We start from the raw sequence: 15,182 nt of genomic DNA, 5'->3' as shown, positions 1-15,182 counted from the left end.
AGCAGGCATGTTCTGTACATCGCACGCAAGGCCACAACCGGCATTCAAAGCAGCAGAATGCCGTGTGTGTGCGTGTGCGCGCGTGTGTGTGTGCGTATGGGTGTGTGTGTGTATGAGAGCAACATTACACAATGAACTTGCTGGTTATTTGTCCTACAGGAGAATCGAATTAAGTTGTTTACAAGCAGATGCTGAATAAAGACACACAATGTGTGCCTCTTTACCATCGCCTCCCCCCAGGCCAAGCCATTCACTTATGAAAAAGCAGCACGGCTCTATAGAATTTACCATCTAGAGTGAATAATTGATTTATTTTGCTGGACTGGGGAAAGTGCATCAGTAGCTATGAGATAAAGAGAGGAGATTGGAGAATGAAGAGATTCTTCTTAAGCCAACACTGTATCTTTCTTGTTAAGTTCAATACATATATTACAGACCCTTTCCAAAAAATTAGAATGTCATGGAAAAGTTGTTTAATTTCCATAATTCCATTCAAAAAGTTAAACTTTCATAGATTATAGATTCAGGGCCCACAATTTAAACAATTTCAAGTGTTTATTTGTTTATTTTTACGTAATTTGGGCTTCCAGCTCATTAAACCCATGAAAACAGGAATTCAAAAAATTAGAATACTTTGAAGAAATCACCATTTACTTCTCAGTTTTTGCAGGAAAAAAAGAAAGAAATTAGGATCACATCAAATCAATCAAAATATGGTACTTTCAAAACGATATGTCAATCTTCAATACTTGGTTGGGAATCCCTTTGCCTTAATCACTGCCTCGATGCGATGTGGCATTGAAGCAATCAGCCTGTGGCATTGCCTGGGAGTTATGGAAGCCCAGATTTCCTTGATGCTTGCTGTCAGCTCTTCTTTGTTGTTGGGTCTGGTGCCCCTCATTTTCCTCTTGAGAATACCCCATAGATTCTCAATGGGGTTTAGGTCCGGTGAGTTGGCTGGCCAGTCAAGCACTGTGATGGCATGGGCATCAAACCAGGTTTTGGTGCTTCTGGCGGTATGGGCAGGGGTCAGGTCCTGCTGGAAGATGAAATCTGCATCTCCATACAGATCCTCTAAAACATTCTGGTAGACTGTTGCGGTGACCTTGGATTTAACAAAGCAGAGTTTACCAACACCTGCACCGGACATTGCACCCCAAATCATGACGGACTGTGGATATTTCACACTGGACCTCAGGCAGCTTGGGTTCTGTTCCTCACCCGTCTTCCTCCAAACCCTTGGACCTTGATTCCCAAATGAAAGGCACACTTTACTTTCATCGGAAAAGAGGACCTTGGACCACTGGCCAACAGTCCAGTCCTTCTTCTCCTTGGCCCAGTGGAGACGCTTCCTACGTTGGCTCAGGTTCACAAGTGGCTTGACCCGAGAAACCCGACAGTTGTAGCCCATCTCCCGGATGCGTCTGAATGTGGTGGTTTTTGAAGCTGTGACTCCCGCCTCATTCCACTCTTTCTGGATCTCTGCCAGATTCTTGAATCTTCCGTTTGATAATCCGCTGAAGCCCACGGTCATCTCTTTTGCTGGTGCATCTTCTCCTGCCACATTTTGCCCTTCCTCTAGACTTTCCATTGATATGCTTGGACACAGCACTCTGTGAACAACCAGCGTCCTTAGCTATGAACTTTTGTGGCTTACCCATCCTATGGAGGGTATCAATGATGGTCTTCTGGCCAGTTGTCATGTCTGCAGTCTTCCCCGTATTGAACCCAACTGAGACAATTGAACCAAACTGAAGCAATTTAATGACACCTGGGGAAGCCTGTGCAGGTGATTTGAGTTTAGTAGATGATTAGTGTGTGACACTCACTTTAAAACATTCATGCCCTGCAAAATTTGGGCTGATTTCTTCACAGTATTCTAATTTTTTGAATTCCTGTTTTTGTGGGTTTAATGAGCTAGAAGCCCAAATCATGTAAAAATAAACAAATAAATACTTAAAATCGTTTAAATTGTGGGCCCTGAATCTATTATCTATGAAAGTTTAACTTTTTGAATGGAATTATGGAAATTAAACAACTTTTCCATGACATTCTAATTTTTTGGAAAGGGTCTGTATATGAGCAGTAGTGGTGCTACAATGGAACCTTAATGTATTTTTATCACAAAACATCCTTGTTAGCATCTTACTAATGCATGAAAACAAGAAGCGCAAGTCAGCTCCGTCGCCCGTCTATGATGTCATCAGTGCTTGATTATGTAGTTATTTGGTAACTTACACAGTTATGCACAAGTCTCTGCTTTTCTTATTGATCACGGTTGCAAAATAACCCACAATGGAGCCGAAGAAAGTTGCAAGTGCCACCATTTTGAGAAAGGAGGTGAGAAACACTATTGAATTAAAGAAATAACTCACAGCAAAACACTAACTGTCCGGGCTGATCTCACTACCACATCATGTCAATCACATCACGTCTTCAATCAAAGTAAAAGTGAGTCTGCTTCCTGTTATGCCAGATCAGTCAGGCTACACCACAAAATATTTCTAATCATATGGGAGATGGGAGTGGTCAAACTTGATTTTGATTGACTAAGTGGAAGTTGACAGACAAAGCCACAATGATGGGGCTTTGACAGCTCTGACAGCAGCGATGCTGTTGATAACTGCCGGGTGCATGTGAAATGATAATACTTGGGGTTGGAGTATTGCACTGCAATTTCATCTAAGCAAAATAATGAATATGGCAGAAGGGAAAAAGTTCAGCAAATAACAATGTAGAAGACAGCAAAATGAAGGGATGTTGTGCAGAACACACATTCCCCGACGACTGCAACAGTAGTCTGTGTTTTTATTAAGGATTTTTATTAGGGATTATTGTGCCTGTTGCTCATTCCATCCTGCAATAAAAGCCTGTTGTTCCGGCTATCAAGTCTGTTGCTTGTGTGTCTCACCGAACATTACAGTAACATTACTGACACCTAGTGACCGGTGTAGAATACTACATATCATTCACGGTGTCTTTGAATGCATCTTCTGAGTGCCTTATATTTGTATTTCAGTTTATTTAGCCATATGTCTGCTTGAAAATGCTTAATTTAGGCGAAAAACATGTAACATTTGCTTCAATATGCATATTTTTTTACGAATACTAGACCGTATTCAACCAAGAAATGGCATGATTTAATTAATTAATATACTGTGAAGCCACAAAATTCAAACCGCGAAGTGGCAAAGGGAGGACTGTACATACATTATATACGAGGTGTGTCAGAAAAGTTCCAGGACTCAAGTCACAAAAGACTTATTTCACACTCAAACTTCCCTTTCAAAGTAATCCCAATGGAGAATGTAACTGTGATCTTAGCTCTCTGCAGCCATCAAACTTTTTTTCCACATGATTTTATATGCATACCCTCTGTTTCAGGTCGTCAAGCAATGAGCACAGAGCAACGAACAAACTTGGAATTTCTGGTCCGGCTAGGGAAAACGCCATCAGGAGAACTGGGATTGCTGCAGCAAGTGTACGGAGATGAGTCGATGTTACGCTCAGGTGTCAGGTGGTATGAGTGGTGCAAGAGGTTTAAAGGTTTAAAGAAGGACGCGAGGACGACAACCCCAGGAGCGTTAGGCCCTCAACGATGATGACTGAGGTCGAAGTTGAATGCATCAGGCAGATGGTGTGTAGAGATCATCGGCTGACTGTTCGACTGATCGCAAATGAGCTGTGCATGAATCGGGATGGCGTCTAGAAGTTTATCACTTAAGATTTGGACATGCGGAAAGTATGTGGAAAGATGGTGCCAAAACTGCCGAACAATCACCAGAAGGATCGACCCATGCAAGTGTGTCATGACATTGTTGAGCGTCTTGAAACTGGACCAAACTCGCTAGGGAGAGTCATCACCGGTGAAGAGTCATGGATCTTCAAGGGGATCATCAAGGGAACCCGTTTTGAAGATATGGACGACATCAAAAAGGCCGTGACAACGAAGCTGCGGAGGACCCCGGAAGAATCCTTCCATGAGTGCAGGCGAGCATGGCAGAGAAGGATGGGAAAGTGCATTAGACTCCAGGGAGATTACTTCAAAGGGGAAAACTTGTAGTTTGTAGTTTGGATTCTAAATAAATCTTTTGTGACACCAGTCTTGGAACTTCCCCACACCATGTAGCTTTTCAAGATCATTCCTTCCCCACACCATGCAGCTTTTCAACACAACGGGGGGGGGGGAGCAATAAAAACACACACAAGGCTGGACTTATTACCTATTATTGCGCTACGTATTTATTTATTTATTTTTCTTATTCTATTTTTTATTTTTCCTATCTTGCTTTGTTTTATTTTTAAGTTTTTAAGTCTACTATGACATTTTTGCAGAGCTGCTGGAAATGTGAATTTCTCTTGGAGATGCCTAAAATATCTATCTATCTATCTATCTATCTATCTATCTATCTATCTGTATATATTCAGTATTCAGTGACGTGCGGTGAGGTCCATGGCTGGTGAGGCACTGAATCCTTTGGAGTTTTTTTATGTTAATACAGGTTGCTATTAAGAGGATAACCAAAAAGAGAAGAAAATAATTCACTGGTTAAAAATTTTTTTTTTTAGATACTTCTTTGACCCAATTATTATTTTTTTGCTAGCAGAAGGAAAAAAAATGCTGGCTTTTCCTCTGTGGAAAGATGTCAGTGACAAGAAACACTTTCCAGCTCACGCACACCCCCACCCCTTCAGGATGTGGCTGTACTGCAAGTGCCTCCCGTATGACATTTCTATGCATTTTATTGTGTGATTAGCAATAATAATGATGTCACGCTTACATTAAATACATTACACAGGCTGTTGAAAGACATGGTAATCATAAATGGTTCTGCACCATCATTATTGGCCACATGCTGACAAACACAAACTGACTGGCGTCATGAGCCAACTCAGTGTGCACTCAGACGGTAGGTGGGGCTTGCGCATAAGCCTAGAAGCCACGCTCACGGTGGCCTCAAAATAGGTTTCTTCCCTGTATATGATTAGGAAATCTGCAAATTCAGCCCTTTTTACTCAACGTATGTTATTATTTGGTTTTGTACTTTTCATCATGACGGCACATCACTGATTTCATATACAGGTATATACTGTATATTATATACTGTATATACAGTCATGAAAAAAATACTAGACCACCCTTGTTTCTTCAGTTTATTGATCCATTTTCATGCCTGGTACAACTAAAGGTACTTTTCTTTGAACAAATATAATGATGATAACAAAAATACATCACAAGAATTTAATTTAAGAGCTGATATCTAGCAACTTCCATGGTTTTCTTGATAACAACCAAAATCACTTAAGTTCTTACATGAATAGCTTATAGCTTAATAGTTATATTTGTCCAAACAAATTTACCTTCAGTTGTATCAGACATGACAATGAACGAGAAACTGCTCTAATTTTTCATGAGCTAAACTCCAAGTTGGAAGACTTTGTCTATGTACACAAAAGGCTTATCTCGCTCAAATATTGTTCACAAATGTGTCTGAATCTGTTTTAGTCAGCATTCATAATTGATAACTCATCCACGTCAATGGTGTGGTATAGCAAGATGCTGTGTTGACAGCATGATTATTGCACAGGTGTAAACAGGCCTTAGGTAGGCAGCAATAAAAGGCCACTCCAAAATGTGGAGTTTACAGTTACAAGCAAGTCCAACTTTGTTTACATCCTCAACATGTTTTGCAATCAATCAAAAACATAGCAAACACTGCCAAACACAAAAACTAACACAAATATAAAACATAATTTGTCTACAGAAGTTTGTTATAGAAAGCTTGCTATAGCCACTCTGCTTTGTATCATTGCCTCATCTTCTTGGAGCTGCTGTGATGTAGTCCCTATGATTACCGTAGTGACCCGTGTAACTCTACAAAGCGCAGAGTCTCTTGCTTCAGAAACCAATTGAATAATTTTGATTGCGGTAATTGTGTTAATTTTTAAAAAGCATTAAAAATCCTATTGTTGACTACAGCTTCAATGTTAAAGGTTTAAAAAATAATTCGATTTTAGAAATGTCCAGGGGCTGGAGCAAAAAACGTAACAGGCCAAATATTGCCCGCAGGCTGTGGATTGCCTAGCGCTGCAGTAGACCATCAGTAACCGATACATTCATTTCAGAGCATCACTTGTATGCTGTCAGATTGCATCCTGCATAACAATATTGCACATTGCTATATTGAAGACTTTGGAGATAAAGCATTACACAATGTATAAAGTACATAATGAAAGTGTGAACGTATTAATCTTGCACTTTGTGATTAGTTGCAAGTAGGAGACCCGGTGAAATATGACATTAATTTGCCACTGAAGTACACTGCAGAGCCTTTATCTTATTAGTTGTCAACCAATCATGTAAATCAGGGGGGGTTCAAACTTTTACAGCAAAGCATACAGAAAAATGTAAGGATGTGGGGGCCATTTTTATGTATTTTGTACATGAAAGATGCTACAGTAAATCCAATCCAATGTAGATCAATATATGCTCAGCTATTTAAACAAAAGATCCATATCTTAGCTTTGTGTTGGAGGTGAAGCAAATTAGTGTCATATTTAATAATTAGGGCAGTCAAAGTACGGAAGTTTCCTTTAACGGCACTGGGTTTTTTTGAAGCGCGATTAACATCCGCCGTCCTGTTTGACCCTAAGCCCAGCGGTCACTGCAGAACTACAAGTGGGAGCAAATATTGAGCAGAAACGGACAAAGAAAAGGGTATTTGAATTGGTAAATTTAGCTTCAAAGCCCTGGCAGATGGCTCTCGTATCAAGAACAAAGTTATTCGGATCTGCTGTCGCTGTGATTTGGGTTGCCACGGCCTACGTCGCCTGCTGGAGTAAAGCGACAAGTTATCGGAGCACTGCCTGTATTTTTCATTGTCATTTATGCAGTGGTATTATGGTAGACGAGTGTTGCTTAGATGCGAACAGTCTCTTGGCTGATTTTTTGCTTTCAACTTCAAGCAAAAATTTGGGTTACGAGCTTCTATTTAATGGCAGGCATAGCCGAGGACAGCAATTTGGTCGCATATGTCAATGACTATGTTTAGATGATAGTCAAATAACCCTATCATAACCAGAATATTAGCAATAACCCGGTTGCACACGGCAATGTACATACCAATAACCCTTTTGAAAAAGCCGAATATTACTCCTGGGTTACTCCTTTTCTAACCCGAAAATTGGGACATGTATACGCCTATCGGGATATCCCGATCAAAAGGAACATTAATTTGTGTTCTGCGCATGTTCTATTCGAAAGGAATATTGTGTCTTTGGCAGGAAATACTTGTAAACATGATAACACACAAAACCTCACACTTTTGGGGCGAGGGGGAAACAAGCCACCTCGTTAGTGTGGTGAAAGACAGGAACATTATGTCTGTTATTGACGGTAGAAAGTACCGCATATAAACGTAGTTAATGTGACCATAGTTCAAGTCAAGAATGGATGTACATAGCATTCATTAGCTGCGCACTAGCTAGTCACCGGGAAAGATTTTCAACACATCAGAAAAACATACGCACGTTATAGCGACCTAATTTATCTTATTTATTATGTATTGTGTAAAACTAAGACAGGAACAACATCAAATTAAAAGCACATAATGAAAACAGACCCACCATCCACCAGTACGAGCCTGGAGTTTGTTTTTCAGAAAGTGCATCATACAAATATACACATTAGCACTCAAAAAGGTCATCAAATCTTACCTTTATGCATTCCCACATACTATCAGCATTTGGGACAAAATATGATGTTAAAGAAAAAGGGGAAAAAATACAGTATAGTACTCTATCTGTGCAGCGTGGGACAAAGTTAGATGGTGTGTTCAAGGACCGTCAAACAAAGTGAACAAAACAACACTCGCATTCAACATGCAAAAACTGTGGGATTTTAATTGCATGTTATTTTTTGAATAAATAAATAATGGCCCATATTTCCAAAATTGATATACTTCATATATATAAAATTTGATGTAGTTATCGTTGTAGTTGCGTATCAAATTGTTTACCACAAAGAGATTTACATCCCTACTTATTATAGATAGTATTTCCATCTGCGATTAAGTGTGATTAATTATGAGTTAACTATGGACAATATGCGATTAAGCCCGATATATTTGAAACCACTCACAGCCCTACTAATAATACATCTCATTAGTAATGAATTAATGAATTTCATTTTAGAATATGTCGCTACGGAATGAAAGGCAATAAATGCAAAAGGGGACACAACTTACGAACACATAGGTCTGCACTTTCATAGAAACCGGGACAGCACTGAGAGCGCCGCCTGTACATGGTCCTCACACCTCTTCTGTAGGCTGTCTTGTAGCTGATCCTGTACATGGCGAGAACACAAGCACACACTTTTACTCAGGCAGCTGATAAACAGCATTGACAATGAGTTGTCAGTATATTAGAATATTGTGTAATAGTTGTACATTGGGACTTCAATTCAGATTAATTAACGTTTTTGCAGTTGTTAAGCAGTAGTTTACAATACAGTAGTCCTCTCAACACTTCGCACTTCGAATTTCACGGCTTCAGTCTATCACTGTTTTTCATGCATATTTGACGTCGCTTCCTGTCCGTCCCCCACTCTGCTCCCCTAGCACCGGAACACATTTACAGCTACACATGCGAGCAAGAGTCTTATTTATGTTTTAAATTGTCTACTATATTATATAATATGAGTGTAAAGGTGACTATAAAGGTGTTATTTCATGTCCAGACGGCTCTAATTATGTTAAAACCTGTATTTAGAAGGTCGCAAACTGGTTTTCTATGCTCTAACTACAAAAATATTAGAATCCTACTTTGCGGAAATTCACTTATCACGGTTGGGTGTGTAACTAATTAACTGCAATAAACAAAGGATTATTTCATTACAATGCGTCTGTGTAGGCTCTCAATCGTACAGGAGTTGTCCAACGAGGGAAAGGCTTCATCTGACGTCATCTGTACTTCTGTGCACAGAAGTACAGATGACGTCTCAAGAAGCCTTTCCCTTATTTTATTGTAAATAACTTTTTGATAATTTTTCAAAAATGTGAGCAATGATCATCAAAATGATGAAGAAATTTCTTATTTAAATATTTCACTCTGTGTGTAGTGAGTGAACAGTGTTGGGAAATTATTTGAAAAAGGTAATTAGTTTCTTTCCTTCCCCCAAAAAGTAATGATATTAGTAACAGAATTACTCCTTCATGAATGCAATTAGTTACCAGGGAAAGTAATTATTGAGTTAATTTCTTTAAAAGCCTTCAAATATGTAGAAGAATTGGGATTAAGCTTTGTAGTGGCATGTGCCGTTGAGAGAATTTTAGGGCTGAGGAATGAGCTTGTGACTTGCAATTCTCGACTGAACTGCTAGGGGGCAGTGTTTTCCTAAGCGTGAGCAACCACAACGCTACTTGTTTACCTTCCTGTGTAGTCGCAGTGAACAATAGCGACTGAAGCAACATACAGAGCGTTGATACAGATATCACTGCATAATAACGCGCCACACTTCACTGTCGGTACAGTCGTCCCTCGCCACACCGCGCTTCAAATTTCGCGGCTTCACTCTATCACGGTTTTTCAAAATATATTCATTAATAAATAATTGCTGTTTTGTGGTTGAATACAGCCTATTATTAGTAAAAAGAAATATGCACATTTAAGCCAATTTTATGTATTTTTTTGCCTAAGTTAAACATTTTCAAGGATAAAAATGGCTAAATGAAGTAAATTACAAACATAAGGCATTCCGAAAACCCACTGAGACACTTTGTTATGTGTAGTATTCTAAATTGGTCACTAAGTGTCAGTAATATTACATCAACAATAAGGAAGTGCTGCACAGAAACCGGAACTAAAAAAGGAACAACAACAGCAAGAAACTCTCTCAATGCTAACATGTGTGAGTCTATATTATGTCTTATTTTCTGTTATTATGTCTATTATATTGTGTAAGTGTAAAGTGACTGTAAGGATTACTGCAACAGTAACAGTGTTGTGACATTTTAAATAATAATTCATTAGATTAGCTGTTACCTAAAAACTTTTTAAAACATTTTCTAAATTTTTTTAAACGTTTTTAATGCCATTTAACTCTATATAATTGAAGAGTTTCACTTTTTGAATTGAACTACCGAAATAAACTAACTTTTCAAATATATTCTAAGTCATTGCACTAAACCAGACACACAGATGATTTCAAACATTTTTCTTAAATTGCTAACCTTAAATCCCAGATTGTGTACGATCCAAAAGACCTTCAGATGTCTATCAATTCTGCATAATGTTAAAATTGTTAAATAGTTATCATTATAAAAGAAGTAACATAGAAAGCTACAGCAATATGTGCAGTGTTTGTACCATGAAAAGCTACGAGTCCCCAACACATATCTTGAGGCATCAGGAAGTGAGGCTTACCAACATCTCTCTGTTTGCTTGTCACTTTTCTAGAAACCATCATCACTCACAGTGTGCATGTGCACTATGAGGGTTTTAGCCCTCCCCCTCTCTGCGACGCCAACAATCTGTACTGCAAACTCATTCATCCTACAGCTGCAGGTGCACTAACAAGTATACTTTTCATGTGCAACTACAATCTGTGTTTTCAATGAATTGAATATTTATTAATGTGACATTTTAAATATCCAACTCTGTAAAAATTTGAAAATGTTGGTAATGGTTATGATATGGTTTTCTTTCATCCCTCATTAATATGCATTTGGAATTCAAAAAGTATAATTTTAAAACTATAAAGACATGTTTTATGTTAACATCTGTGAGACTTCTGGCGTAACTGTGCTAGTTAGCAAAGAACTACAGAGCCAACCGCTGATGACATCGTGGATGGGCGGGGTTTCCATGTATCAGCAAGCTGCCAACAAGGACATTTTTGGGAAAAATACATTAAGAACACAGTTGCACTCACACAGTGTATTAATAACACAACGTTTGTCGATGTTAACCAAAAAACCCGCTAACTGGGGTGTAAGCTAACCTAGGTTAATGGGGAAAGAAAAATATCTAAATGTGTCATAGCAGGGGTGTGGGCTCGAGTCACTCAACTTGGACTCGGGTCACAATTTTAATGACTTTGGACTCAACTTGACAATATGAAAGACTCGCAACTCGGATTGGACTTTGACATCAATGACTCAGGACTGACTCCGACTTAGGCTGATGACTTGAAAATATTTGAAATTTTCAGTGAATGTGTTGAGTAAAATGTGTCCCCATTCAAAGCATTCAAATAACGTTGAGCTTTCCTACATAATTTCCAGCAAGACAACATATTTTCCCTTTGAATCGGCCTCATTGAATGCATCTATTCACGTTCAGTCAGGTTTAAGAACAAACAACGAATGTGTGGATTACCTAAATCCTGAATGCTATGTCAGCACTCTTTTTCTGTGACTAAGGATGAATCCCAATTCTACCCCTTACCCCTCATCTTACCCCTTACCTCTACGTTTTGCGCGTTCACAAGAATCAAGTGGTGTCCCAATTCTCCTTAACCCGAGGGGTAAGGTGCTATATACCCTGTGAAAACGAGTGCGGTAGGCTAACACACTTGAAACAAAGGGGAAGGCGGAGCTACGACACCCGCTGAGAAGACGTAAGCGCAGAGACCGAAAGAAACCTATAAATGTAAGTAATTCCACATAACTATTGAGTTTCACAGTAACGTCACTCATGTTTATTGTATTCAGCATACAGTATGGATGGTCAGGAAGTGAGCTAAATAAAAGACGTAAACATTGCGGCGACCACATTATCAAAGTTGATTTAACTTCTGGAATCTAACGTTGTCCCATCTACTTTTTTTTTTTTTACCATCACTGTATATTTGTTTTTGGCACACAGTTACTATACTAATATTATTATTGTATTTCCAATGAGTCCATCATTCATGCATGTGTGTCATTCCTGCAGGAGATGCTGAGCCAACTGAAGTCAGCCCCAGGTTTAACATTTGATGATAAAGTTGGTTATATTGTTATTTCTTTTTCATATGTATATTTGATACACTTTTTAATTATACTAATGTTGTTACAGTGCTGCTCATAAGCTGTTGTATATTAGAGTTGTTTGTTTTGCTATAAATGTCAGTTTGTAAAAATGTGTGCCTTTTATTTAAAAAAAGGTGTCGTGAAGTAGGCTATATAACATTGAAATCATGCAGAAATGTATGCACCTGACTTTATGGAAGGAAACGTGTTAGGAACCGTTTAATTATCTCATTGGCTATGTCACAGGCAGCAAGTGGTGAAGGGTGATGATGTAATGAGAATCAAGTGGTGTCCCATTTCTTAGTGGCTCCTTCCCCTTGGCCCTAGGTTTTAAGGGGTAGGGTAAGGGGTAAGACAAGAGGTAAGACGAAGGGGAAGGGCTAAGGAGTAGGAGTCTTATTTTATTTTAAAAATAAAACAACTAAAAATGCATTAATTGTATTTGTTTTAACTTGAACAGATGGTTAAAATGGTATTTTTAGACACTAAACAGCGCTTACGGATTGTAAGGCCTCGAAAAGTTCAAGCCTGACTCGAACTGACTTGGACATGCACGTCTTTACTTGAGCCTTGACTCGAGACTTGAGATTAGAGACCTGAGACTTAAGCCCGTTTTATGCTTTCCGCATCCGCGAGATCCGTGCGTCTCCGTGCGGACAAATGACGCCATTTTCGCACCCACGCCCCCTCGAGCGGCCCTTTTCCTGCGGAAAATTCCCGCTCCGCGCACCTACAAATTTTTCTAACTACACAGACAAAGACAAGTAGAAAAAAAGGCCAGACGAGCAGGAGGTCCTCGCTGTTGAAGTACAGAAATACGGGCAGTTATATGAGGCAGCCTACCCTGACAATAATTTAAGCATAAAAAACACCGAAACAGTGTTTGTGTGGGTTTTAAGTCAACTTCTTTGGTTTTTATTTTCTTTTTACGTGTTCAGCATGCCTTTTCTAAGCACATTCTCCTGCCGGGGTACAAGTCCCTGTGGTGGGAAGAATGACGAGCTGCGATTGCAGCACTCCTATTCAAAGGACGAGTGGACCACCTTCTCTTCCTTTTCTGTCGCAGCAGCAAGTAAATACAACACAATTCCTCTCCTTCAAGAAGTAGACACGCATGTGTCGCCCTGCCGGAAGTCAAGTAAACAACGGCAAACTTCTTCCGTTCTAGTTTAGTACCGTGGTAGATGCGTGTTTTCGATACAATGCCCCCTGCAGTTTGGGAGCAGACGCCATACGTAGTATAAATTCGCACACGGTCTCTCGAGCGCATTTCCGCACGGCTCTTTTCCACGCGGTTCGTTCGAGCAGATTACAGTTTACAAATTTTTTTTTTGTTTTTTTTTTTACCGAAATCCAATATCGGCCGGCACTTCATTGCTGATACTGACATAGGCAGTAGCTCCTCCCTCAGCGTCAGGTAATGAACACATTATGCTTCTTTTACTGGGATGCCTAGATGTATTTCACAAATAAACACTTTGTGCAAAGTAAGACAAACACTGCAATATGGAACAGAAGTTATGGAGAAAGTGTCAAATGTGTGACTTTGAGTGATTGTTCCTGAAATGCGACATTAGATGTATTGAAAGAAGATGCCAGCACTTTATGTCATGTTCCGCATGACAGGATGGACTATAGTTTTGGTTTTCCTTAGTTTTAACGTTGTTTCCTGTTTCGTGCTCTTGTTTAAGGTTTTCTGTTTCCTGTTTACCGCGATGTGCAGCTGCTTTGCGGTGGCTGGAAAAGCGCAAGTGTCGCGGTACCCGTTTCGTAGTAATCGTGCAACTATTTAGGTGGATCCACAAAGAGCAAAACGTAACACTTCACAGCCATTGCGAATTGCAAAACTTGGAAATAATTCCAGACCGCGGACATACTGAGCTTGTTGTTCTGTGGAGAACGATGCCATTGCATGAGGTCTCACTCGTGTGACTTGATCAGATATCAAATCAGATACATAAGTTGTTATTGTCCTGTTCCAGTTTTGTGTTTTGTCACCTGTGGCGTTGCTTCCGTTTATGGGCCGCTCTGCAATCAGTGGGGCTGAGGAGGGTGCCGGTTTGTTCATTCAGATGTCTCCACATACTGTACGTGCATTTTATCCTGCAGACAGACTCGTGCTGGCTCAGCTGAGACCCCCTGGTGGCCCCTTCCCTGGACCCTCTACCTCTACAGTTTGCATATCAACCTCATGTTGGTGTGGATGATGCCGTCATCAACCTGCTACATCGTGCTCACTTTCACATGGATGGTGGGAAGGGAACTGTGAGGATCATGTTCTTTGATTTCTCCAGTGCTTTTAACACCACCCAGCCTTTTCTGAGCTCATCCACTGTCTGCTGGATTACTGATTACTTGTCTGACAGGCCTCAGTTTGTGCAGCTGGAGAGCTGGGGAGGTGGCAGAAGTGGACCGCTACAAGTACTTGGGAGTCCACATGAACAGCAGACTGGACTGGAAGGACAACAGCAATGATGTCTACAATAAGGGCATGAGCAGACTCTACTTCCTGAGGAAGCTTAGATCCTTCAATGTGTGCATCAAGCTGCTGGAGATCTTCTACTCGTCTGTGGTAGCCAGTGCCCTGTACTTTGCTGTGGTTTGTTGGGGGAGCAGCACCAGCGAAAAGGACATAAACCGGATGGACAAACTGATCCGGAAAGTCTAACAAGTCATTGGTAAGTTATTGTAACAGTGAGAGACAGGAGGACACTGGACAAACTGCTCTCCATCATGGACAACCCCACTCAACCATTCCATCGGACAATAGAGGGGCAGCGGAGCTCATTTTTCCAACAGACTCCTCCAGTTCCATTCCCACAGGGAACGCTACAGGACCTGATTCATTCCACATGCCTTCCAGCTCTACACTACCTCACCTGTCTGGAAAAGGTAGGCTAATTCACAACATTATTGCGCTGCACTGTCTGTCCTCCCTTGTATAAAGTGTAAATGTACTTGTATTTACTTATATTTTTAAATCTTGTTTATCTTACATTCTTTTTATTTTATTTTATTCGTATTGCACTGCATTTTCTTTAAGGGTGTTTTTGTTCTTCTTCTGCAATTGAGCTACTGTAACCAAGCAATTTCCCTTGTGGATCAATAAAGTCTGTCTAGGTCTAACTAGTTATAGCGCTTGGTGGCGGAAGAATACACGGCACATGC

General features: G+C 40.0%; 1 protein-coding gene across 4 annotated transcripts in view; it reads right to left on the bottom strand.

Annotated features, from left to right (window-relative positions):
• The window catches only part of LOC129178507 (multiple epidermal growth factor-like domains protein 11), a 164,034-nt gene that overhangs the window by 96,914 nt on the left and 51,938 nt on the right, over positions 1-15,182 (bottom strand). For all 4 annotated transcript variants that reach the window (XM_054770793.1, XM_054770796.1, XM_054770795.1 and 1 more), the window contains exon 4: positions 8,247-8,347. In XM_054770793.1, coding sequence (XP_054626768.1) covers positions 8,247-8,347 — 101 coding nt within the window. The remainder of the gene's footprint in view (positions 1-8,246; positions 8,348-15,182) is intronic.

Source organism: Dunckerocampus dactyliophorus, chromosome 3, assembly GCF_027744805.1.
Source record: "Dunckerocampus dactyliophorus isolate RoL2022-P2 chromosome 3, RoL_Ddac_1.1, whole genome shotgun sequence".
Taxonomy (NCBI): Eukaryota; Metazoa; Chordata; class Actinopteri; order Syngnathiformes; family Syngnathidae; genus Dunckerocampus; species Dunckerocampus dactyliophorus.
Note: the sequence above shows the minus strand (reverse complement) of the source record. Positions and strands in the feature narration are given on the sequence as shown.